This window comes from Chaetodon auriga, chromosome 7, assembly GCF_051107435.1.
Source record: "Chaetodon auriga isolate fChaAug3 chromosome 7, fChaAug3.hap1, whole genome shotgun sequence".
In the NCBI taxonomy this organism is placed as follows: domain Eukaryota; kingdom Metazoa; phylum Chordata; class Actinopteri; order Chaetodontiformes; family Chaetodontidae; genus Chaetodon; species Chaetodon auriga.
In genome coordinates this window covers 26,591,829-26,617,287 of record NC_135080.1, presented here as the reverse complement: position 1 = coordinate 26,617,287, position 25,459 = coordinate 26,591,829, and the positions used below count along the sequence as shown (strand labels likewise).

General features: G+C 40.5%; 2 protein-coding genes across 3 annotated transcripts; both read left to right on the top strand.

Annotated features, from left to right (window-relative positions):
* Window positions 1–3,336: 3,336 nt before the first annotated feature.
* Window positions 3,337–13,318, top strand: LOC143322980 (dehydrogenase/reductase SDR family member 13-like). Its single transcript, XM_076734473.1, has 5 exons — window positions 3,337–3,564; window positions 4,286–4,404; window positions 4,845–4,968; window positions 8,841–9,167; window positions 10,846–13,318. Exons 1-5 carry the CDS (start codon window positions 3,438–3,440, stop codon window positions 11,100–11,102), a joined length of 954 nt encoding a protein of 317 aa, XP_076590588.1. The 5' UTR covers window positions 3,337–3,437; the 3' UTR covers window positions 11,103–13,318.
* Window positions 13,319–15,897: 2,579 nt separating this feature from the next.
* LOC143323750 (dehydrogenase/reductase SDR family member 13-like) lies at window positions 15,898–25,212 on the top strand. 2 transcript variants are annotated; one of them, XM_076735794.1, is made up of 6 exons: window positions 15,909–16,058; window positions 18,137–18,298; window positions 20,100–20,218; window positions 22,155–22,278; window positions 22,470–22,796; window positions 24,099–25,212. In XM_076735794.1, the coding sequence occupies exons 1-6, from the start codon at window positions 15,932–15,934 to the stop codon at window positions 24,356–24,358; spliced, it is 1,119 nt and encodes a 372-aa protein (XP_076591909.1). In that variant the 5' UTR covers window positions 15,909–15,931; the 3' UTR covers window positions 24,359–25,212. The 2 variants fall into 2 exon arrangements, with proteins under 2 accessions (XP_076591910.1, XP_076591909.1); XM_076735795.1 differs by lacking the exon at window positions 18,137–18,298 and having other exon boundaries at window positions 15,898–16,058.
* Window positions 25,213–25,459: the final 247 nt, after the last annotated feature.

Sequence of the window (25,459 nt, the reverse complement as noted above, 5' to 3'; positions counted from 1 at the left end):
AAATTTCTCCCTGTGTCCTCTGCAGGTCGCAGTAAGAAGCGCGAGGATGATGAGGGTCCTAGCTCGGTGGCGGGTTTGCTGCTGGCCAGTGGCGTGATGAGCAGCCAGCCTCAGGGTGGCTTAGTTCTGTCATGCAGCTGTAAGGCGAGCAGTTCCAGCCTGATCGGAGGCAGCGGGGAAGGCTGGGAAGGCACCGCCCTGCTCCACCATGGCAGCTACATCAAACTGGGCTGCCTCCAGTTTGTCTTCAGCATCACCGAATTTGCCAGTAAGCAGCCCAAAGAAGAGCAAACTGCCACGCCTGCCACCAGTTGCACTGGTGCCATCAGCAGCAGCAGCAGTAGTAGTATTAGTAGTAGTGCAGCCAGCACCAATACCAGCACCACCACCACCACAACCACCACACCACCACACCACCACCACCACCCAATACTGCCACAGTGAGCAGCCCGTCCAGCCAGGATGAGGCTGACACTGAGACTGGTCCTCCCCACCAAGTGCCCAGACTGCACACCAACTCTGTTCCATAACCCACACATTAAGTCCCGCCCTCCCTTGTTTTGTTTTGCACCTTCCGAGTCACAATGAAGGGAAAGCTGCACAGCTGGTTGGTCAGCAGGGAAAAGTTTATTTTTTCATTTTTAATGGTTTAAATCTTTGCATGAACTTGAAGTATTATTGACAATCTCCTCTGTTTTTGAATGACTGACATTAACCTTCTGTTCACTTCAGACCATTAGGACTTTGAGCAAACATTATTTACCTATGCTCACTTTTTCTTTTGCCAGTATATTGGTCATGTATGGTGTAACTAATTTTGTAATTAGTAATTATTTTGTCAGTCAGCCCATTTGGCAGGTAGCTATATATGTATGAAAACATACATGCTTATACACTATGTATATATAATGTAAAAATATAATTCAGTGCCTCTCAATTGGAGAAACATTGGATTTCATGTAGATTTACCATTTTTTGGATTTTAACTGTACAGTTCATGGAATTTGTGATACTGTGTAGAGCTCCAGAAGTTTTGTGATAAAACTTGTTCTTAGTCTGTACTTTCCGCTTTAGTCCATCTGTAAATACGGTATTGTTTTAGCACTCATTTTAACATCTTGTGCTGCTCTGTATATAAGCACTCTTTGTCTGTACCTGCTTGTCTGTTCAAACCTGTAAATACAGAAAGATTTTCTAAGAACAAACGATGGATTTGTGTTGTGTTACTTTCAGGTTTTTGTGGGTCTATTTGGGACTTTGTACTTTGATTTTTCACATTCTACCTCATGTCATAGTACTAGTAAGGGTTATAACTGAATTTCTTAATGATTAAAGGTCAGGTGATACGAAGAGAGAAGATCAGGCGAAAACTTCACATGGGACAAAATAATTGCAGACAAGTGGAAATGCTTTTTGACATGGGAGTGAGCATATAGAAGCCCTCAGTACGATATTGATATTCTTACAATTTTAGAATAAGTCAGAATGCATAAAAGTTTGTAACTGCAGACTTTTATCTCAGCGCCCAAATGAGAGCCCTTCAGGGAGCTAATCACATTTTGGTAATGTATGATGAGAAGTTGTCAAAATACTGTACAACATGAAAAGGTTTGTGATATGACTGATTCAACATGAATACAACCAGCACCATTCTGAACTAGCTTAAGACGTCTACTAGACCAGAGAGAAGAGCATGACTATAATCAAGTTTGGATGATACAAAATTCATGGATTATGGTTTCAACATCAAATAAAATAGGTCACATTTTAGCAATATTACTGAGAGGAAAAGTGCTGTCTTGGTAATAGCTGTAATATGAGACTGGAATGTCAGACAAGAAACTAAAATCACTCCAAGGTTTTCATGGTCAAGCTTTCAGAACTGGTTCAGCCATCAATGTTAAGTTGTCAGACAAATGCTCATATTTGGCTGGTCTAACAACTCGTAACTGTGATCAACATTTGTCAGCAGAAATTTGTATCCACCCAGTTCTCTAAATTTAAGAACTGGGAAAGGTCGTTTGGCTATACAGGTACATATAGCTCAGCATCACCAGCGTAAAAATGATGCTAGAAGGAACAATAGTTTGGGGGAGACGCCTCAGTAAGTATCGCTGCTGCAGTGGATGAGAGCGCTCAGTGAGGAATAACAGATGCAGGGCACATTGACAAATACAGTCATTAAACTAAAAAGTTTTTTGATGTTGAGAGGCTAGTACATTTTACAAAAAAGAAAAAAAAAAGATTTCACATGCTGAGTCATGGTTTCTGTGTGTTTTATTTTTGATTACAACTGGGTTGATGCAGAGGCTCCATGGACTGCATCGCAAAGTGCTGTCCCAGTCCTATTTACTCCATTTTAGGCCGTTGCAGCCTCTCACACTCAAGCACTTACATGACTTCAACTAAGTCAGGGCTCAGGGCTTCAGGCCTAAGGGGGGACACTGAGATTGGGCCTTATGCTCTTCTTCCCCTAATTCGTGGGTCCCCAACCTTTCTGACTGGTTTAACATGGACATACATACAGACATACGTACATGCATATGGTAGAAAATACCTTGTGACCGGGTGCCAGGCTGCGACCTGGTGGCTGGGTTGGTGGCTGCCCTAACTGACTCTTTGATTTGACATGCTAGTTTCTAGTGGCCCTGATCATTAAAGCAGCTTTCATTAGCAATTTACTTCCTGTAAGATAATTACTGCATGACTTGTTGAGAGTGTATAGTGAACCTGAGATGTCTTTCCAAAATGTTCTATTTGTGTCACGTAGAGTCCATCAGCACCACCAAAGCTAGTAGACATTTGGGTATTTTTTAAGGAAGGAAATCTTCTGGGAATAAACAAATATTGCCCACATCAAACATCTACCAAAGTAAAACTTTTTCATCATTTCTCATTTAATTAATGTGAGTGTAAAGAAAGAAATCTGCGTTCATTGATTTCATTTATTTATTTATTTATTTTTTGCCACTTCAGGGCAGCAGATCATTATTACTATTTCTGATTATAGTACTATTTACACATCCAGTGGACAACATTGGCATTCATTTATGTATGCCCCCCACCAGTCACGTAGTCCCATAATTCATATGCGATTAAGCTAAGAAGCAGCAGACATCTCAGCTTTAGTCTGCATCTGCAGGTCTTCAAATGTACATTTGCAACTGCAGGTGGTGCTGTTTTCCTATTGGATGATACTATTGGAGAGGGGAAGTCTTATGCAAGCTGTTATTTTGATTTAACTGGATTTTGCTATGGGTGGTCAGTCACATGGTCTTTTATGAATTCCAGTCCTTCCATTCTGCTTTAACCTTTCACCAGAGCAAACACTGTCACGCCCAGGCGGGAACTGGGTGTTTGTTTGTCTGTGTGGGTTTAAATGCACAGACTTGCCCTGACTTCCTCACTGTTGCCTCTGAGCAGCTGAGGCTTGAACAATGATTACTCTTCTGCTGACTGTTGGTGTTGTTTTTGGAGTTGCTTACGTTTTCCATCATGTTTTTGTGAAGGGAAGGCGGTGCACAAGCAAAGCAACGCTGCATGGGAAAACTGTGATTGTGACCGGTAAGTCAGGTTTCTGTTTTCAGAATCTATATAGAAATATATCTGTTGTGCAACATTCTACATTAAGTACCAAAGTAACAGTGTTTTGTAGACTGCTGTGTGACATCAGGGTGGCAGAAAGTCACGTCCACTGACTATGTCATATTCACTGGATGCATGCACTACATCACAACAAATTCTGAGTTCAGAAATAGCTCATACAGCATATTTCTAGCTTACCAACCAACTACAGATGCAGTAAGTCTGTGACTAAACCACTGCTGCATTTCTACATGTCAACAAAGCTTTAAGAAAATATCAGATTTGAAAGCACAAAAATAATGTGCAAAAATAGTAGTTTGGGTTGGAGTACGGTATCAGGTCAGGGAGTAAAGAAGTCTTCACTATTCCTGACAAAATTCTGCAAAACCATGAATGACAAAAGTACAAGCTAGAAAACGTGACATGATACTTAATTTTTTTTTTAAAATATATATTAAATCAAGGTAGATGGTAGCTGATTTCATTATGTTACATGTACCTATTAAAGGTTGAATACTTTCCCTCACCTCAGTTATACAACTGATCCGACAGTTCACTTTCACTATGTCTATCTGATACAGATCCAAATCCAGTATCCGTGTAGGTTAAAAGCTGAGTAGCTGTTTTTATTATTAAATGCATCCAGTATGTTGGACTTGCAAATAAAACATCACCCATGTTTCTTGCTTTTTATCCCCAGGTAGCAACACAGGCATTGGAAAGACTACAGCCATAGATGTGGCTAAAAGAGGAGCCAGAGTGATTCTGGCCTGTCGTAGTAAGCAGAGAGGAGAGGCTGCTCTTAAGGAAGTCATGAGAGTGAGTAGAAATCATGCTCTGTTGCATCTATGAAGATTAACTGATTTATTCACATTTCCCAAGCAAGAGAAGGTTCTCTGTCCTAAATGCCTTACTGATGAGCCTGCGGTTACTTCATGCCATGTAGAAGCTTGTAGTTGCTTATAAAGATTGTGTGAGGATTTTATTGTCTGTATAAAGTTCATACTGGCCATATTTGTCAGTTTCCATTCAATAATGTAGAGGTAGATGGTAGCTGATTTCTGTGTCAGTGTGTGTGGGTCCACACTAATAAACCACACTGTTGCAAAACATTTTTGCACTGTTGCATTTTTGGAAATATCTTTGACATTCATTTTGGCACACAGACATTAATAAAAAAAAAAAAAAAAAAAAAACAAGTCCACAGTGCTACTTCATTTAATATTATACCACTGATTCAGTTGAAATATGTCCCACAGGAGAGTGGCAGTAATCAGGTGGTGTTCATGCAGTTGAATCTGGGGAGCCTCAAGTCTGTTCGCAGCTTTGCTGAAACATTCTTGAAATCGGAGCCCAGACTGGACATCCTCATCAACAATGCAGGTTAGACTGTTCATTGTAGCTTGATTTTGTATATCTGCACAGGACCAGAAAGCCCATACTGAAAGCAGAGTTGTTTGCCAGAGAACAGAGGATCAGACGAAGTCAAAGGCAGACCTTCCTTCCATCCATTCCCATTTCCTTTCAATAATATTGCATCTATGTATATATATACACTTATATGTACGCACATTTAATAGTTCAGCATTGTACACAAATACATACTTTCATTTTTTGTAAAAATTCAGATTCAAATTCGGAACAAATGTGCCCAAACAAACAGGGACTGGTGACATGTTATCAGCATCATTGGTGCTGCCAGAGGGAAAACACCTGATTATTCAAAAACATTTCTCGAAATAATTATATAAATTAATGCAGTCTTATGAGACTCATTTGATTAAAAACTGGCAGCCCTTGTTAATAGGTTACTATTACTAGGATACACAGAATGTGCTCCAAGGAACCTCTTGCCGGACATAGTGGGCATGCTGGAGTTTCGGCAAGACCCCATCTATGCAGGTTGGATGGGCTTGGGAGGACATTGCACACTGATTGGATCAGAAAGTTGAGTCTTGGTGGGTCTTTGTCCAAGCTGCTTGCTCTCGCATAGACACCGTTCTGCTGTGGTGTTCCTCCTCCACCTCTGCCAGGATCTGTCCCTGGATCAGCCACAGTCTATATCTCCTCTTTGCTTTGTCGTAGCTTCATCCACTCCGCTTCTGCCGCAGCAGCTGTTTTGTAAAACCATGGAAAAAACCATCTATGTGGAGATGATGCGGCTTGGACACATTGTCAGTGATGAACCTGGGGCCATCAGGCATTTTGGGTCTTTGATCATCAGACACCCTCACCGGGGCGACCCAACCCAGGATGATCAGTCCCTGGTTTGTGTCCAAGCAGCACACTACACCATGGATGCCCTCTCTTAATCCACAGCCACCTAGAAGCTTTCTCTGCAGCTTTGCAGATGTTTTTGGTGGCTTTTCTCTCCTGCAATCTTCTGATGCCCAGAAGCCTGAGTGGTCACAGCAGAGACTGCCCTGGGAATCTCTTGCAGCCAACCTTGATGGATTCACAGGTTCCATTCCCTCTGCAGGTTTCCACAAGCTCCTCTGTTCGGTCTTCCCAGTGGACTGTAAGTTCCATGACCACCACTTGCTTTGATGAGATATTAGGATCAAGTCTGGCCTTAGAGATGTCATTGCAATGTGCTAGGGAAACTTCAGCTGTCTTCCCAGGTCCACTCACAGCTGCCAATCACGGGCAGAGGTTTTAAGCCCTGAGCTTTCTTCCCTGCTTTGACGAAGGTGATGTTCCCTGCTGGGAGCTGATATTTGCTCTGCTGGATTCATGGAGCAAATGGAGTCTGCCACTGTATTCAGTACCTGGTTGTGGCACCATGTGTACCTCCCCTCTCCCAGGGCTTTGGGGCAGCAGCACAGGATGTGCTCCAAAGAACCTCTCGCCGGACACAGTGGGCATGCTAGAGTTTCAGCAAGCTTGCTGCTTGGACACAAACCAGGGACTAATATCCCTGGTTTGTGTTCAAGCAGCACATTACACCATGGAGCACCAAGATCTAATAAGACTATTACAGAGACAAGTCATTTGTGTGATGCAATAAGAAGGTCATTTGTAACCAGTGCTGTCTCTGCATGGCATCGAATTATGAGATCATTCCCTTAAATTTAGCTACAGCACTATCAGATAGGAATCTGGTGTAGGAATTTTTGGCAAAGGGCAGGTAGTCTGGTAATAGGAATACAGAAGTTATTAAATGATCGTCCAATAAAAGAGGATTCTGTGAAGAGACTGCTAAGTGTTCAGTTTTCAATTGGCTATATGTCAGAACAAGGTCGAGAGTGTTTTAACCATAACAGTGAGTAGGTTCATGTACACTCTGACAGAAGTCAACTGAGTCCAATAATGAGATAAACGCAGTACAAAGGCTGTCATTATCAACATGAACATTAAAATCACCTACAATACTTACTTTATCTGTTTTAAGGACTAAACCTGATAGAAGCTCAGAACTCATACATTTGGAATAAAAACCAGGAGAGCGGTACACTACAAAAAATAAAAGTGTCTGCACTGTTTTCCAAGTTTGATGTGAAAGACTAAGAACAAGGCTTTCAAATTAATTATAATTAAGTTTAGGTTTAGAGTTGATTAATAGGGTTGAGTCAAAAATAGCTGGAACTTCACCTCCTCAGCCACTGCCTCAAGGAATGTGAGTATTAATATGGCTTGGGGAATTAGCTACGTTTAGGCTAACATACTCTTCATGACACAGCCAGGTTTCAGGCAGACACAATAAATCAATATAATGATCTGATGTTAACTCATTTACTAATACAGCTTTAGAAGACACAGATCTCATGTTAAGGAGTCCACATTTAATTCTCCTATCTTGTTGTACTATTGCAGTGTTTTCATTTTTATGTATAACTCCTGTTTACTTTTGATTGAATTAGTTTCGGTGGTCAGGAGGAAGACACAGTGTCTGTGAGGTTTTGTGTGGGTAACTGCTCTAATTGAAGTGCAGAGAAGCGTGTCGGACTGCAGCTCTGCAGCTGATCAAATGATGCCAGATTTGAATTCAAATTGTATCACGTTGTTGCAATCAAGAGCAAAACGTTGCCCCATAGTTTGTAGAATTGTTTTAAAATTCATTTGAAATCCAAAAATGAATTGATTAAAATAGGTACATTGATCCAAGGAATAACACCATGCTCTGCCTGTAACTTTTCCCCACCATTAGCCAAACTGAACATTACTTTAACCTGTTTATCACCACAATGCCCTCTGGGATTTGTGCTTGACATCTAGAAATTGTAAACAAACAAACAAAAAAAAGTCTTGTGCATTTCAGAACTGTTCAGTTGTTTGTTACGATTTTGTGGCCGAGCAAAAAGCAAGGAGTGAACCCAATGATGCAGACTTTACAAAAAGGATGAGCGGGAACAGTCCAAATGGTTTATTTAACAAAATAAGGCAAACTAAATGAAAATTCACAAATACATGGGGAAACCCGGGACAAGACTAGAAATAAAAAAAAATATAAAAATATCACAGGGACCCAGAATCTTGGAACAAGGAAAGCCACACATAAGGGATGATGCCAGAAAGGGAAACACACTCACTTAAATAGACAGGGGAGGAGAACTACATAGACAAAGTGGTTCAGATAATTTGGCTCAACTATTGGCTTTTTTATGATCTGGCTGATCTTACCGCTGGTGTTTTTTGACCAGTCAAACTTTGATAAGATAAGAATTTATTGATCTGACACTGAGGAAATGTGGTTATTACAGCCAGCAAGTATTACAAAGAGCAAGCACAGTGGCATAAAGAGGTCCAAAGTAAAAAAGTATAAAGGGCACAGAAAAGAAAAACAACTATGTACGTACATTTGTACAGATTGTAAAAAAATAGTAAAAGCCATAAAAATCCTACTGCCATAACAAAGTACGGTTGCTAATATTCTCATTAGAAAACTAACTAATGACATGTATTGTCAACTTATTGTACAGCAATGTTACCATGTTCCAAGAGTTACGAATTACTTGAATGTGTGCCATTGTTTGAAATGAAGCCATGTTAAATGTTAATAGTGGTTGTTAAAGGATGTTAATAGTGTTAATAGTAAAAGTCTTTAATTATGTCACTTCTTAATTCATTTGCTTGTTTCACTATTTGTGGCAGTTATGCTCTTGGTTGTATTGTAATGAAGTTGAACTATGGTATGCTTGTCTGTGTCAAGGAGTCATTCGGCTCTCCCAAAGATGTAAGATGGTTTCAAGCCTTGCTTGTTTTGATATCACCATGTCTGGAAACAGGATTAAGGTTTGTCCATGCTTTTATCACAGGTGTTTTCCTGCAGGGTCGCACAGAGGACGGGCTGGGAATGATGTTTGGCGTCAACCACATTGGTCACTTCCTGTTAACCAACCTGTTGCTGGACCGGCTGAAGGAGTGTGAACCAAGCAGGGTGGTCAATGTGTCGTCTCTGGGACATCAATATGGAAAAATTGATTTTGATTGCCTGAACACACAAAAGGCTTTGGGATTGGGGACCTCGTTCATGGAGGTTTTCCAGGTCTACTGCGATAGCAAGCTGTGCAATGTCCTCTTCACCCATGAGCTGGCCAAAAGACTGAAGGGAACTAAGGTCACCTGCTACAGTGTCCATCCAGGTAAGTGGTCAGAGCATGTCAACTCATGCAAATGGATAATAAAGTCTTAAAACAAGGAATTACTGAACACAGATTCCATAAAATGGGGAGTTTAATATAGTTCAATGCAAACTGAGGACAATTTGCAAGGATCTTGGGGCAGCAGTGTAGGTGGGTCAGTCCACCACTTTGGTCTAGACTGGAATATCTTGATAAATATTGAAAGGATTGCCACGGAATCTGGACCAGACATTCATGGTGCCCTGACAATGCATTCCAATGACTTTGATGATCCCTTGATGTTAGGCCTCTAGCATGACCAAAGACTCCTGGATGTCAAGGCTGGAGTGAGCAGAGCAATGGGTAGGACCCAAATGCAGATGACACAGGAAGAGCTCATGCAGTTCAATGTTGTTGTTTTTTTTTTTTTTTTACAGGACCATGACAAGGGCAATGAACAAAATCAGAGAGGCAGTTCAAAGCAGGCAATAAATCTATAAATCCAAGAAGGAGCAGGCAAGAAATCAAAAGTCCAAATAATCAGGCAGACTGGTCAAATGCAGTGGCATGAAACAATAACAGAGCAACACTGGACAATCCGGCAAGGAGTGAGTGGAAAAGAGCTGCGGCTTTTCTCATTTCTATATCTTGTGCCTCCTTCTGTCCTCTCTCCTTGGTCCTCCTTCCTGTGACCTGGAAATTGAGCTTAACACGCCATGTTAAAGGATGTCTCAATTTCTAAAATACATCTCAATGAGAGAGGACCAAGGAAAGAGGAACTATGAGCGAGGACACACAGGTGTATCCTATGTAGAAGTCTTTTCAGCAGCCATGATGGCATGACACAGCTGGAATATACAAACTGTGGCGGGAACAGGACTCCACAATACAAGTGTTCATAAATTGTATTAGTTACTTAAGATGGTCCAATGCAGCATCAAACTTTATGCCCTTCACTGTTTGTGTAGTGCCTTGTGAGGAGCTGTTTTAACGAGATTCCTTGATGACATTTCATCTTAATATATTGATTTGTCATTAAATGTAGGCTAGACCCAGTTAAACTGCTATAATCATGGCATGATGTTTGTTTTAGTGCAAACAGCTGCATTTTCACATTATGCTATGTTATGAATTGAATTTAAGGTAAATATATAAGTTGTCATGAACACGATGCTCGTCTGACAGAAAATTCAGTGGTGGGCTACAACAAAACAATGAACAGATGATGCAGCGGTTCCACACATCATATTTAATTGATGTCGCTTTAAAATGATGGCCCTGAAGGACTGAGAATATTGAATTGATGAAATGCTACTGTAACAGCAACACCAAGGAGAGAGGTTACATACAACGTGGGAACTATGGATGAGCAGAAGACCAACATCCACAATGACCAAGAGGCACCTGGTAGCTCAGGGCTCTAACATCAATAGAGGGAAGCTACTAGCACAGCTGGAGATTGAGAGGCACCAACAGAGTGGGAATACTACTGAACAACATGGAGACAGAATTGACCCCAGACCACCAGTCATGACAGCAGCATCCACTGAGCTGAGGATGAAAACTGTTGCCAGACTGAACACAGTCAATCCACAGATAGGACTATATGTGTGTATGTGTGTGTGTCTGTAAAATAACAGTATAATAACAGGTTATTTTTACAATTGCAGCTAAAAATCACTATTTTCTGTTCGTGCAGGAGCTATCAAGACTGACCTGGGAAGGAACACTCCCCTAGTGCAAATAGTCATGAAGCCCCTGACTGTTTTTTTCTTCAAAAATACTGTCCAGGGAGCCCAGACCACTCTGCATTGTGCTCTCCAGGAGGGACTCGAACCTCTCAGCGGACGTTACTTCTCCAACTGTGCTTTGAAAGAACCTTCTGCTAAAGCCAAGGATGACGCTGCAGCAAAGAAGCTGTGGGAGCTCAGTGAGAGACTGTGTGGTCTCGCATAAAAAGCTTTCCATCCTGATATTGGGTTGTCATTGTGATATTAGATACCAATGACACATGACACATTTTGGTTTGGCAAGCCCAGCACTGCCACTTTCCTAATATAATACAGAGAAGAGCCAGTGTAGTCGACAGACTATGTTGAAGTTAACAGAATAGTTGTGACATTACAGTTTAAATTGGCTATATCTGTTCTCCTATATAAGGTAACGACTAATTATGTAACAGCTTGTAGGAGCTTGTTAAGATGAGATAAATCCACAGATTTATTAATGCATTGTATATCTTGATTTATTGATGCAAAGTATTAATAAATAATCAAGTTACTATTAGTGCATGAGATTTTCTTTACAGGGCCTGGAAAAGCATTCAACTAAAAATTATGGTTTTCAATTTCAATCTCAATTTTATCTATAAATCACTTTTATCTCTAAATCGCCAAATCACAATGAAAGTAATCTCATGACTTTCCATGTAGAGCAGGTCTAGACCATACTCTGTAATGTACAGAGACCTGACAATTGCTCCATGACCAAGCACTTGCTGATGACGGTGAGGAAATACTTTTTTTTGACAGGCAGAAACCTGGTGAAATAAATGATATTTAATTTAATGCATAATTATCTGTGTGGTGTCCCTTGTTTGGTCTGACTTTCCGCTGGTTCATGACACAGGACCTGTAGTATTATTGCAGCATATTAGTACTGGTTGTTTTTCATGTTTTCTAGGTAAAACAGGAAATGGATGGGTTGTGACTTGATGGGAACTTGGACAAAACAGACATTATACACAGTCCACTGACAGTGGGACGTGGCAGGAGTCATTAGGGGCTGCTAAATAATGAAAATGATCTTGGGTTCTGAGCAGGTTATTGGTTCAACAGCATCAGAACATTAATGAGCCCATGACGATGTAACACACTAAACATACGTATCTCTCTGGTGGTAAGTAGAGAGTAGTTTAAAACCTTCTAAGAACAAAGAGGGAACTGTAATGACATTACATTTTACACATTGCCTGCTAAATTAGTCTTTCTAAAGAGTGCTGCAGCTAATAAAGATGTGACTTATTAATGACAGTTTAACAATATTAGCACTGAGACACAGTACTATGAAGGCTTTGAGACACACTGTGATGCCACGGCCACACCATGGTGCTGCAAAACCTGTTTGCATGTGAAAACGATTTCCATTCACAAAGTCATTTCATCTTGTTTTCCAAGAGTCATTCATCCACTCTGAATTGCCCAAACAGTCAAAAACTTTACAGAGATGACTGAGGTAAAATAAATTGTACAGAACAATAGAACAACAGCTTTCAGTGGTAGGAGTGTAAGACACGTATCTGTTGTATTCATTGTGTTTATTGGTGTGGTCCTAGACCTGAAGAAAATAAAGACTATCTATCTGCAGTGTCTAAACACAGTGGCACAAAATATCAGTCTGCTTCTGTTTGTCACAGAGTGTTTCCATTGATTTTGTATGCATTCTTGCTGCCTGTAAAGGCCTTGGAAAAGGCAACTGAATGTCAGCATTGACCACCATTACTTTGGAAATTGGAATATGTAGCCAACTAAGGCACTGGAGAATATCAGTCCCACTAAGTTCACATACAGAAGAAGACTTTACACTTGTTGCATCCGTATGTGACTAAATCATAGCTATTATCTCTCATTTGCGGTGTGCAACAAAATCTGCAACAAATCTTTGAGAGAAAATATTATTGTGGATGGCTGTGGCTCAGGAGGTAGAGCGGTCGTCCACCAAGAGGTCGGTGGTTCGATCCCTGGCCTCGGCAGTCCACATGCCGAAGTATCCTTTGGCAAGATACTGAAGCCCAAAACTGTCCCTGGTGCTGTGCCATCGGTGTGTGAATTCATATGTATGTTGCATTGGATAAAAGCATCTGCCAAATGGCTAACTGTAACTGTATTACAGTAAACAATGAATGGTTAAACTAAGCTAAGCTGGCATGTCATGACCTTAGATACAGTAAGCCAGCACATAGATAAAGTTGCCATGTTATCTGTGCAGCTCACCAGAATGCTTTTCTGTAGGACTCCTGTTCAGGCAGGCCAGACCATTCCACACTGTGATCTCTGTACATGAACCTCAGCTAATGTCTTTTCTTCAACGGGATTGTTGCCTTGTACTTGTTTTGTGAAAAGCTTAGCTCAAGACTAACAAGTGTAATTAAAGCTATGGTAATGGTTTGGCTCAACTAGTTCTCAATCTAGTGTGAAAACCTCTACTCAGTGAAAAACATTTTCTGTTTAGCATGGAACTCAAACAGAGCTGAAATTAAACTAAGTGTAAAATCCAAATAGCCAATATCCAAATGAAGTATGAGTGGATTGTGGTGAAGATCTGTTCCCCTTCTTTCACTGCCTCTCACCTAATTACATAAAAGACCAGTTGAACTGGATGGTTGACACACCATGACTCAGCAACTTTCAGTGCAGTGTTTGGAGTATAAATTATGTAAAGTAATTCTAAATCTAAAAGTCCTACATGTGTGTAATATTTCTTCATTCTACATAGTTTTCAGTGAGTTCTCAGATCCTCTGGAATACTGCAGGTGGTTTTGCAGATTGAACAGGTATCATTCTCCACATACCTTTGCCTTGGGTAAATTATGAATAATACTTTTGTATACTTTTGTAGAACTGATAACATGTTTCAAAACAAAATCTCATAATAAGCTTTCTAATCATAAAAATGGCCTTTCTTGAGTCAAGAACCAATAAGTTAACTCAACGATCCTGACAGTAATGTGACAATGTTATACATTTTAATGAAGCATCATTTACGCCTTGATCATTAAATGGTTCACATCATTACATTATATTTACTATTACTGACAAGATTAATAAATGTGTATCAGAATGTACAAAATGTTGGCTTTCCTTGTTGGAAAGAACACACATGTATTGCTGACTGTATTTAATAGTTATAAACCTCTTTTTGGAACATTGCTTGTATATGTAACATCACTTCTAACCTTAAGATTAGCTTGTTTGGAAGGTTCCCGATCAAAATCTTCAAGTTCATCTAACTCCATCAGCCTCCTCAGTGCATGCATTACTCTAAGATGCACTTACACACCCATCGATGCCAAACCACTACACACAACTCTCTCTCTCTCTCTCTCTCTCTCTCTCTCTCACACACACACACACACACACACACACACGTTGTTTTTTCATCACTTGTGGTGTCATTACATAGACTTACATTCTTTTCCTGGAGACACTAACCATAACCACTATTTGCCTATTCCTAACCCTATACCTAACCTAAGCTTACCTAACCCGTAACCCTATCCTCAGTCTTCACCCTAAAATGTAATGATTTACATTAAGGGGACCTGCATTTTGTCCCCATGAGGCAGGTGAGTCCCCACAATGTGACTGTGTAAACAGATGTTTGTCCCCACAACGTGATAAATACCTGGTCACACAAACTATTCTTCAGGATCACTACACACTCACCCTCAGGTTCGCAGATTTGTGACGCGCTAGGCGGCTGTGATGACAGATACGCTCAGATTCAAAGATGTTTTTGGTGCGTTTATTATGAACAAACAGCACAGAGCACAGCGCAGCAAAGATGGATGAATGGAAAAAATGAAAACCAGCGGATTAAACAGATAAAAAGTGATAAATGAATGAGGTGATAGCGGTTAAAAAAAATTACGGCTACTACCCAACCCTGACTCTCTCATCTGTGTCACAGGTGAGTGCACACCTTTACACACACACACACTTCCGCGTGTGCACACGCCCACTCCCACGTGAACCACCGCCTCTGCAACACACACACACACACACACACGCACGCACACACACACGCACGCACGCACGCACGCACACACACACACACACACACACACACACACACACACACACACACTCTCAAGCACACCGTGCTCCTCATCTTCAACCTGTATGTCTCCTACAGCACATATACATAGCTGTTTTTTTATTCTGTACCCTGTATACTTTTTTATTCTGACCTCTTTATGCTACTGTGCTTGCTCTTTGTAATACTTACTTAATGATTAAATTTCCCGGGTGTGACATCAATAAAGTCTTATCTATCTTATCTTATCGTGATTACTGTTATTTACAGTCGATTACATAACAGTGACGAGGCTCACCTTGTGCCTCTTTAAATGACATCAGTTTCCCTGTCACATTTACACCTGACACTCTTATTAGTGTAACTATGTGTAATCAGATTACATTATATATTTAGTCATTTTCAGGTAATGTATCGGAATACTGTAGCTTTCTCTGTGTTTTATTTAATGTCATTGTTACGAGTCAGCACATATATCACAACGCATGACTAAAGCACACCAGTTCAGTGCACCTGAGTCACTATTCTACTTCTAATCACACTGGATAGCTCCAGAGATGATGACTATAGAAGCAGAGAGAGTGCTTGTCATTTAACGCGACATCCTGTTTGGACCGTACTTTCTTTTTCACAATATTAATTTTACTTTGAATAGATATATGGCGACATCTGCCGATTCGGTAACGCTAAACCGGGAAGTCCAACCGGATGTTGCCCAAACTGGTGGCATTTGATGTCATTCAAAGCAAACTCTTAATGATATTAGTAAAATTATGATGTACATCTAAATGACATCATTTTGCTACTTTCATCAAAAGCGACTTGTGTTAGCCTATATCTAAAAATAATTTTGATACTTTCGTGCTGAACAAAGAGTAAAAAAAATTTGTTGTCTCAAAAGGACTTTATTTTGAAACTGTATCGGAATAATGTATTCATTTTACTCAACTTGTTGTCGGCTGAGTGCAGCGATGTCGGCTTTGCTTTTCTACGTAGCAGGAGCAGTTTCCTTGTATGTGATCGTGTATTACCGCGTCTTCAGAGGAGTGAGATGGTCCAGCTCAGTGAAGCTGAAGGGGAAGACGGCTGTTGTAACAGGTAACGAGCCTCACCTTAAGACTGTCGACCTGTCTGCTCCTGCTAACTTGCTTAGCTTCATTCATGCTGTTAGTTCATCTTCAAACAACGTTCCGGTTAACGTAAAGGAGTAGGGTCTGTTTCTGAAACACTCCCCAGTCGTTCTGTGTCAAAGCTTTACTGGATCACCTGTCACCAACCGAAAATATTACTGACTGGTCCCCCGACAAGAATCCAGAAATGTACAGTCAGACCAAGCTTCATAAACCGGCTTCACGCGCTCCATGGTGTGTCAAAGTGAAGTTTGCATGTGGCAAAAGCAACTTACTTGATTATAGAATAACTGGAAACTCTTATGAATTCATATTTTTCCCATTACCTATAAAGAATTCTCAAACCACTGCATTTTACAGAGTGACAGCCCTCACTGTTAAGGTTTTTATCTGGAGTGCGCAGTCCTCTTGTGCGTATGGAGGATAAGCAGAACAAACTCGGATCTACTTTTTAGCCTCCCGGCATATTTATTCAGCAATAAAGTGCTAAACTGGTATTGATGAACATGGTGCCGTCTCATCCCCCGAAGCTAACACACAGAATAACAACTGGCGCTCTCTGGGAGCGTGGTGACGTCATGTCCCGTACGTAGCGTAAGTCGTATACAATACGGCAGTGCAGTACATCATTTTACCGTAATACAGGGAGTAAGGGTGCCATCAAATTACAACACTTAACACTCACACATTTCACACCTGGGAGTTTGTGATAAAAAAAAAAAAAATTCTGAAAATAATAAAACCTCAGCAAATCATTTTCGGGAGGAAACTTTTGCCTAAAATATTCACTTTTCAAATTTACTTCAAGAGTTTGCTCATTTATGAATATATTGATAACCAAAGCACATCTGTTAGTCTGTGTTACCACAGTTATTATCAGCCTCATGTTTCCAAACTATACAATGCAAGAGTATACTTTCATTGACATCAATCCACTTTTCATTGTTTTGGACATCCTCTCACAACTTTGATAGCTTTTGGTTTGTCAAAAGATCTTAAATGCGTCAAACCCCCTCAAATAACTTTCAGAACACCTCCTCTTGCAGTGGAAACAGTGGTAACGACAAGTTACCGTTACTAAATCTCCATTATTTGATCCAGTCAAGCAGCCAAAGTGGAGAGCTCAGAGAAGGAGGGGAAAGGTTTTGGCTACTGCCAGGGAACATGGTGAGAAAGCAATGGAGCCCAGGAAATCCTTAGATTTTAACATTCCCTCTGACATAGCAGCACTGCAGCGAGCTGATTCAGCACTAAAATCCTGGTTTGACAAGGTGTCAGAGGTGGAGGGTAAGAAGCAAAGCAGAGCAGACTGTTTAGGTGATGCTAGTTATGTGATTCAGAATGGCATTCTTTACCAGTGCCAGGGTAAGGTTAAGGCCTTAGAGTCAGAGGGCCTTACACTGCAAGGTCATGGAGCTAGGTCATTCCATCCCCTGGGCAGGCCACCGAGCATTCCAGAAAACCCTTAACAGAATTGCTAGTAGTTTGTTTGGCCAGGCATGTACACTGATGTCAAGGAGTTTTGTGTTTCTTGTGAAACATCTCAGCTAACTTTACCTAGGGGAGCAGCCTGTGCCCAGCTTCAGCCATTGGTTCTCATTGACACACCATTTGACAGGATAGGCATGGATGTAGTGGGACCCCTTGAAAACAGTTCATCAGGCAATTGGTATATTTAGGTAATTTATGATTCTGCCACTTGTTACCCAGAAGCCTTTCGCCTCAGATCTGTTAAGGCCAGACAAATTGCAAATCGTCTTACTTAACTTTTTTCAAGGGTAGACATACCAAGACAGGTCCTCACAGACTTTGGAACAAACTTCCTGTCCAAACTGCTATATCAGGTTTATCAGTTGTTATAAGTTAAAGACACTAAGACCACCCCATATCACCCCCAGATGGACTGACTGATGGAGAGGCGAAGTCAGACTCTGAAGAGCATGCTGCAGAAATTTGTTTCCCACACAGACTCTATTTTTTGCATATTGTGAGGAGCCAAAGGTTTCAGCAGGATTCTCACCCTTCGAACTTCTCTATGGTCATCAGGTGAGGGGTCCACTGGACCTCCTGAAGGAGTACTGGGAAAACCTCATTGCAGATCAGGAGAATGTTGTTGCCTATGTGGTAAAGAGTCGGGACTATGCAGGCAAACCAGGAGACCTGGTATGACAGGAAGACCAGCAGGTGTTGCTACTGCTCCCAGTGACCGTAAGTTGTTGGCCAAATGGCCAAGAAAGAACAAATTTGAAAAGGTCATAATTAAGGAAATAGGTCATTGATTACCATGATTTGCTGAGGTTTTTTTTTGTACTAACTTACAGGTGTGAAATGGTTAAGGACTGTCACTTTAGATTTAATTTAGATTTAGATTTAGATTTCTGTGTTGAAAAAAATTATTGAAGATTGAAATGGCTCATATTGCACTTTTACAGCGGTCCATAACTAAGCTTGTAGTTACAGGTACATTAGACATACATTCAGATCTTTGCACTCTTAACTGCATCGTCAGCTTTTGTGATTTTTTTTATGTTTTAGCTCTTCAGCATATTCCAACACTGGGAGAAATTAAGGCTTTGTCACGGCTTGAAGGTACCAGCCGTGAAAACCAACATGTCACATATTAAACTAAATTGACCCCGGTAGAATCTCAACTCTTACTTTCTCAATATATTTCATTTTTTGGATTCAGATACTCTAAAGCCTAGGTAAGATGTTTTTGAGTGTGTGTGTTTTCATGCACCCATTAAAAACTTTTAATCTAAATCTATTTTAATATACTGCCCTAATTTATAAGGGAAATGTATTTCTGTACATTGTAGATGTACCATCCAACTATACAAGACTAACTAACAACATTAATTATCAGTAGTAAGTCGTAAGTAATGTTTTGCTGGGAAACCCTGGCCCAAACTCAATGGCTCCTGTAAGTCTGTCAGGGCTAGAGGACTGTCCCATCATCAAGTGCATGAGGGCTCTCTCGCAGACATTTGAACCCTTTATGAACACTTTCTGTGTATCCACATTTTTGCAGACTTTGCCTGAAAGAAGTAGTCACAGTTCATAGCAGTATGATGTTAAACACAGGATTGCCTGGGGGGAGTCTGAAGGCGTGGTTTGTTTGTTTTCTTTTAATAGTAAATAGTTTTTGTTACTATGGTAATCCAGATGATGGTGCTCTTAAATATCTGATTGATTTTGTTGTTCTATGGTCAAAATTTTGTATTCAGATGAAGAAATGTTCTAAATCACTCCCTAAGATCTCACCTTTTTACCTACAACTGAATTCTCTCCTTAAATCACTGCAAAAAAATGCAAAGTAAAAAGTCCCAAACATGACGTGACGTGATGTGATGTATTGCACGTGATGTAGTGCAAAGGCTGTCCCAGTTCTGCTCATGCCATCCAGGGCCCTTGCAGCCTCTTGCGCTCAAGCACTTATCAGGTGAGTGCTGGTGAGTGCCCTAAGGCCTTAGGGGGACATTCATAGGGATGTTACTTTGACACGTGCTGCCCACCTAAACATCGTTTAGCGACCCCTCATTGCTCCCTGATGGCAGTGGCCTCCATCAGCAGGACAATGCACCCCACCACAGTTGGTTTTAATGTTGTTGCTGATCGGTGTATGTAAAACAAAGAATACCATGAAATGTGTGGAGGCCAGTACTGACTTTTTTCATACCAGCTCTAAGATAAGCCCACACTGTCTGTTCGCATTAAGCCTACGTTCTTATTCTTAATTGATTAATTAGATACCATAAGCTTCTTCCATAAAAATACAGTGTACTTTTAAAAACTGAACATTTTGAAATTTTTTGCTGCTTATGTAATCTCTATACCAAATATATTAAAATGATTTGTTTATTCTGAGGCTCTAATCTTTTGTTTTAAAACCTGTGTATTAGCAGGTGACCAGCCCTTGAATGACAGTGAGGTATAACTGAGGTTATCACAGCTCTTTGTCGTCAGTCTGTTATTGCATTTGATGTATGTGAATTGTTTCCCTGTAAAGGAAGTAACACTGGCATTGGCAAGGCCACGGCTCTGGATCTGGCAAAGAGAGGAGCCAGGGTGATCCTGGCCTGCCGCAACAAGGAGAAAGCTGAGGCTGCTGCTTTTGACATCCGCAAAGTAAGTGGTAAGAAAGACTACTGCAATGGAGACTCACTCCATTGTGCTGTAATCCATGAAGAGCACTTAGAATTCCAATTCAGATGTTAGTAGTTAACAGATCGACTAATCAAAAAATTGTGACTATGACACATATATTTAAGATGTACTCCAAAATGTGGACTCTATGTAGCCTACCCTCACTCATATCAAATCTTTATTACTAGGAGTGCACGATTGTATTTGATTCTTGGGGTCAAAATGAATTTGATTAAATTCAATTCACAATTTAAAATCAATTTGTTCCTTGATTGTAAATCATTTCTAAAAAAATGCAATTCATTCACAGATTTGGTTCTAGATTACTGTTTTGAATTACTTTTCGCATTTGACTGCAGTAGATATACATCTCAAGAAAAAAAATCACACTGAATCAAATGTAAATTTTTACCACTCATTGTTAAACCTTAGTAGGTTTAATTTTCCTGTAGTCCACTCAGTGGATAGGAAACCAAGGCGCATTATACTTCATAACATCGGAATAAGCCGAGTAATATAACAGGCAAGTTGCGACATGGATTTGGGAAAACAATCACACCCGTGACACAGACGGCAGCTTTAGAGCTCTCTGTGCGGCGAGGTTGATCGTGTGTGCAAAATACTGGACTTGTTTTAATTTGCCTGGCTGCGTAGCAGCTACCATTCTAGCACCGCTATCAGTAACCAGTACCATGCTGGTGGTTGCAAGCCACCATTCCAGTGCGACAGTCTGAAACATCTCATTCCTGTCAACTCTTGTGTGACTTTCATGCATTACTCTAGCTTGTAAAACACAAGACTTTCTAGCTGCCTGTCATCAGTGGTATAGTGAGCGATAAATGTCACATATTATTGAGTTGCTCTTGATGTCCATGCATCACCTGTTAGTACCACTCAGTGCTTCCTTCAAGCCCTCCACAACATTTTTGTTAGTTTTTTGGCCTTGTGGTAAAAAGGCACTCTCTGTGAAAAAGTGACAAGATGGTATAGTATACCTTGGCTCATTTGTGTGAATCACTATCAGTGATGCTGTAGGGACGCAGGTCTTTTGAAATGAAATACGCTATAGTGATGAGTTTAGAGTTATTTTTGTTGCCTGTTCCGAGTTGTCTGGAGGTTTAGAACATTGCTGTAAAGTGCATTCATTGTGCTTTCATTGCCGACAGGCAGGTTGTAGTACTCCATTGCCCCGATCCCTCCATAACACACACTTCACTTCCTTCTTGCTCACGCCAAGGAGGTGGGTCTGGATGGGAACTTGGGTAGCGTCATAGTGCCACCTGGAAATGGAAAACGTAGTTGTCGCCAGACTGAAAAATGTGAATCAATTGTAGAATTTGTGAATCAATCGTGAATCACAATTCTTCTGTGAATCAATTTTTTTGTGGTCGCCATTTAGAATCTAACACAGTACAACAGCACCACAGACTGTAACCACCAGAATGATCAGACGTTTCGACTAACACCTCTAAACAGTTTAAACACAAAGTGAACATATTGTGATTGTTGGATTAGACTGCATTAGTTTTAGTGGCAACTGAGTTTAGTGTTCACACAATTTCATGGAACATTTTTGGAGTATAACCATCTCAAAACCACCCCTTTGTTAACACACAATAAGACTCACCCATAGCCTGCACGTTAGTCATAATGTGGAAGTAAGAGGCTGTGATGATCAGCATGTACAGGTGTTTTTTCTTATATTTCTGACCACAGTAACTGTGAAATGACCTGAGCTTTCAGGGGACTGCATATTATCCACAGCGTCAAGACCACCCAGACTGCAGACAACATCATTTTCCATAGTTTCAAATGCAAAAAATCAGCAATGCATTTTTTTTTTGGATCAGTATTGTTCAGTTCTGCTAGTTGTGTATGTGTAGTACAACCAGACTGACTCAGCATTAATATCCCTCAGGAGAGTGGCAACAGTCAGGTGGTGTTCATGCAGCTGGATCTGTCAAGTTTCAAGTCTGTTCGTAACTTTGCTGAAAACTTCTTGAAGACTGAACCCAGACTGGACATTCTCATCAACAATGCAGGTGAGGATGTTAAAACACAGTGGATCCTTTCCATGGTATGTTATTTGTTGAATTTTATTTATTTATTTTTTTTACATAAAAACGAAATGAAAAGTACAGTTAAAGAAAACAAAGTGAGTTACTTTTGACTTAACCACTACAGTGCTGTGAAATGGAAGTACACTAAGTTATTGAACCTTTCTGTGTTTCAGGTGTAATGAGTCCAGGACACACTGAAGATGGTTTCGGCATGGCATTTGGGGTGAACCACCTGGGCCACTTCCTGCTCACCAACCTTCTCTTGGAGCGACTGCAGCAGTGTGGTCCCAGTCGTGTGGTCACCGTGGCGGCGCTTCTGCACCGCTTTGGCAAAATTGACTTCCCTCTGCTAGCTTCCAAGAAGGATTTAGTGTCTGACCAGTCTGCCTGGCACAACTTTCTAGCCTACTGCAACAGCAAGCTGTGTAATGTGCTCTTCACTAGGGAGCTGGCCAACAGACTGGAGGGCACCAGTGTCACCTGCTACAGCCTCCACCCAGGTCAGTGCTTATAGGGTTTTGGGTGGCTGGTGAAAATAAGGACAAGCTCTAAAGCATTTTCATTTTCATTCGCAACTTCTGTTTAACAGTTTCAAGTCTGTTGCACCTATGACCATGCCCCAGAGGACCATTTTCAGCTGTTCTTTTTTAAATACTAACAAGAAATGATTGAAAGCTGACAGATGCCAGTCAGACTGCAATATTGGAATACCTTCAGTTTTGAAGCAAATTCTGCTTTGTATTGACCCTCAAAGCAGTCCAAAGCAAAATAATTAGTGTACACATACAGCCTAAGAGTTTCCCAGTTGTTGTTGTGGGGACATTTCCATCAAGTTAATCCACACAGGGATTGGTGTGTGTGTTGCTCATAATGTTATCTTCCACATCTTTGCGTCACCAGAGTTAATGTTGTAGCAAGGAAAAGTAGTTACTACAGTAGTTCTATGAACCTGCATGTTGTCACAGCCTTCAAAAAGCATGTTATTTTAAATACGTTAAAACATTTATCACAGTAATGACAGAACGTCACCCGAGTGATAGTGACTGGTATACCACCCAATTCCATACATTCACCAAAAACCTGAGTATGTTCATTTTTTAGCAAGGTCATACTCACTGTTACTCACTCATTGTGTATTGCATTGTGTGATAGTGATGTCCTACAACAATATACTGAAAAATAGAACTTAAGTGTGAAAATAGTACAAAACTAAAAACATATTTAGAAAAATGGTGTAACGTGTAGCAGGCAACTGTGGCACACGAGATGTTGCAAAAGCAATATCTGTTATTTCTTTGCATCTTGACTTCAAAACTCTTGATTCAAAAACCATCCACAAGTGAAAAGCTTCTGGCAATATCAGATGATGATATGATATTCTTAACACCAAATGTTTTTCAGTGCTTCTCTGTTGTATCGTTGGTCTCTGCCACTGCCATGTTTCATTTTTTTTTTCATCTTTTTTGTGCCATTTTTCAACTGCTTGCCCCAAAGACATAGGAGAACACATAATTTCCTGTAATTAGTTGCATGAGCTACACAAGGCGGGGCATTGGCTGGCTCACATGTGCCATGCATCATAACGTGGACCCAAATAATGAGTGATGAAACTTGTTGACAACTATTTTAATAAACAATTTTAATTGAGTTCATAGATTAGTTGGTGCAGGCCTAATTACGTTAGAATAGAGCAGTATCTTTGCAACTTCAACTGAAACAGACAGAATAGACTTCCTGTGAGCTAAGCTGTGTATACAGTAAACATGGAACACTCCAGCTAAACATATGTGTGTGTTTTCCAGGAGTCATCTACACAGAACTGTGTCGCAGCATGAGCCTGTGGCAGCAGCTCCTCATGATACCCTTTGCCAAGCTTTTCTTCCTGGACCCTGAGGGTGGGTCCCAGACCACCCTGTACTGTGCCCTACAGGAAGGTATTGAGCCTCTCAGTGGACGATACTTCTCTAACTGTGAACTGCAACAAGTGGGAGCCAAAGGACGAGATGATGCCCTGGCAAAGAAACTGTGGGAAGTGAGTGAGAGATTAACAAGTTTATCTTAAGAGACTGAATCCTAATCTAAAAACTCTGTATGAATGCTCTGTGCCTTATTAGAGACCTCAACATGTCTCCAGTGTTAAAGTCTTGTTGTTGATCAAAGAGGAAATCTTCAGTCAGACAGTGGTGGGGACAAAAAAAAAAAAAAAAAAGCCATCAGCAAATTGAAATAAAGCACTATAGAATAACGGTCAGTGTCACTCATCAGGGGGCTGCTGTAGCTGTACCAACTCCTATTTGTAATTATTTCTATTTTTTCTAATGCTTCTTATTATGTTAAACTTATGTGATTATATTGTTTACATTTCACTTTGCTGAATGTCACTTTTAATTGTTGCTGTGACCAATTATTCCTGTGGGTACTGTTACCTGACCGTTTTGTCTCATCTGAGTACTTCATTCATGGTTCTGATTCTGAGGCTTGTATCATTGCAGTTAACAACCTGCCTCTTCTGTTCATAACTGGAAACCTCATTTTTAACAGAGACTTCATGATACCAGTTAACAAGGATCAACAATGTTAGTGTAAGTGTTTAGTCTCATACATGTATGAAGTAGTGGATCTTTTGAATAGTAACAGACCATAATTTCTATTTTTTGCCTAACCTTACACTTAAATAAATCCTCTGAATTTGTGGAACTAGGCACTCACTGCACTTTTCGTTTCAAGAATGAAAGTTCTAAGTGGACTAAAGGGACAGCTTCTCTTTTGTACACAGTTTTTATTATAGATTTACAACATGTGTGTCAACAGTATCAAGTTTGTGCATTTACGTTGTTCTTTATACTGTGAACATTTGTACACTCATCTTTTCAAACACTGTACTGTTCAATAAATAGATTCTGACTCTGACACATCACTAGTGTTACTTTTGTCTTTTTGATAGCCATAAACGGATCAATGCATCCTCAGCATTGAGGAGCTGTAGGGCAACGCATTTAGCCATGTTCTTCTGGGGCAGCCATAGGTTTCTGAAGAGCCATTGTGAATCTCAGTGACAGTGACTCCAGCTGTTACCATCTTAGCAGTGCCTGACTCCACCTAACTCCTGGCTCCAAAAATGGGCAGATGTGGAGCGAATGGTGGAGCTGAGGCAAGCTAAATG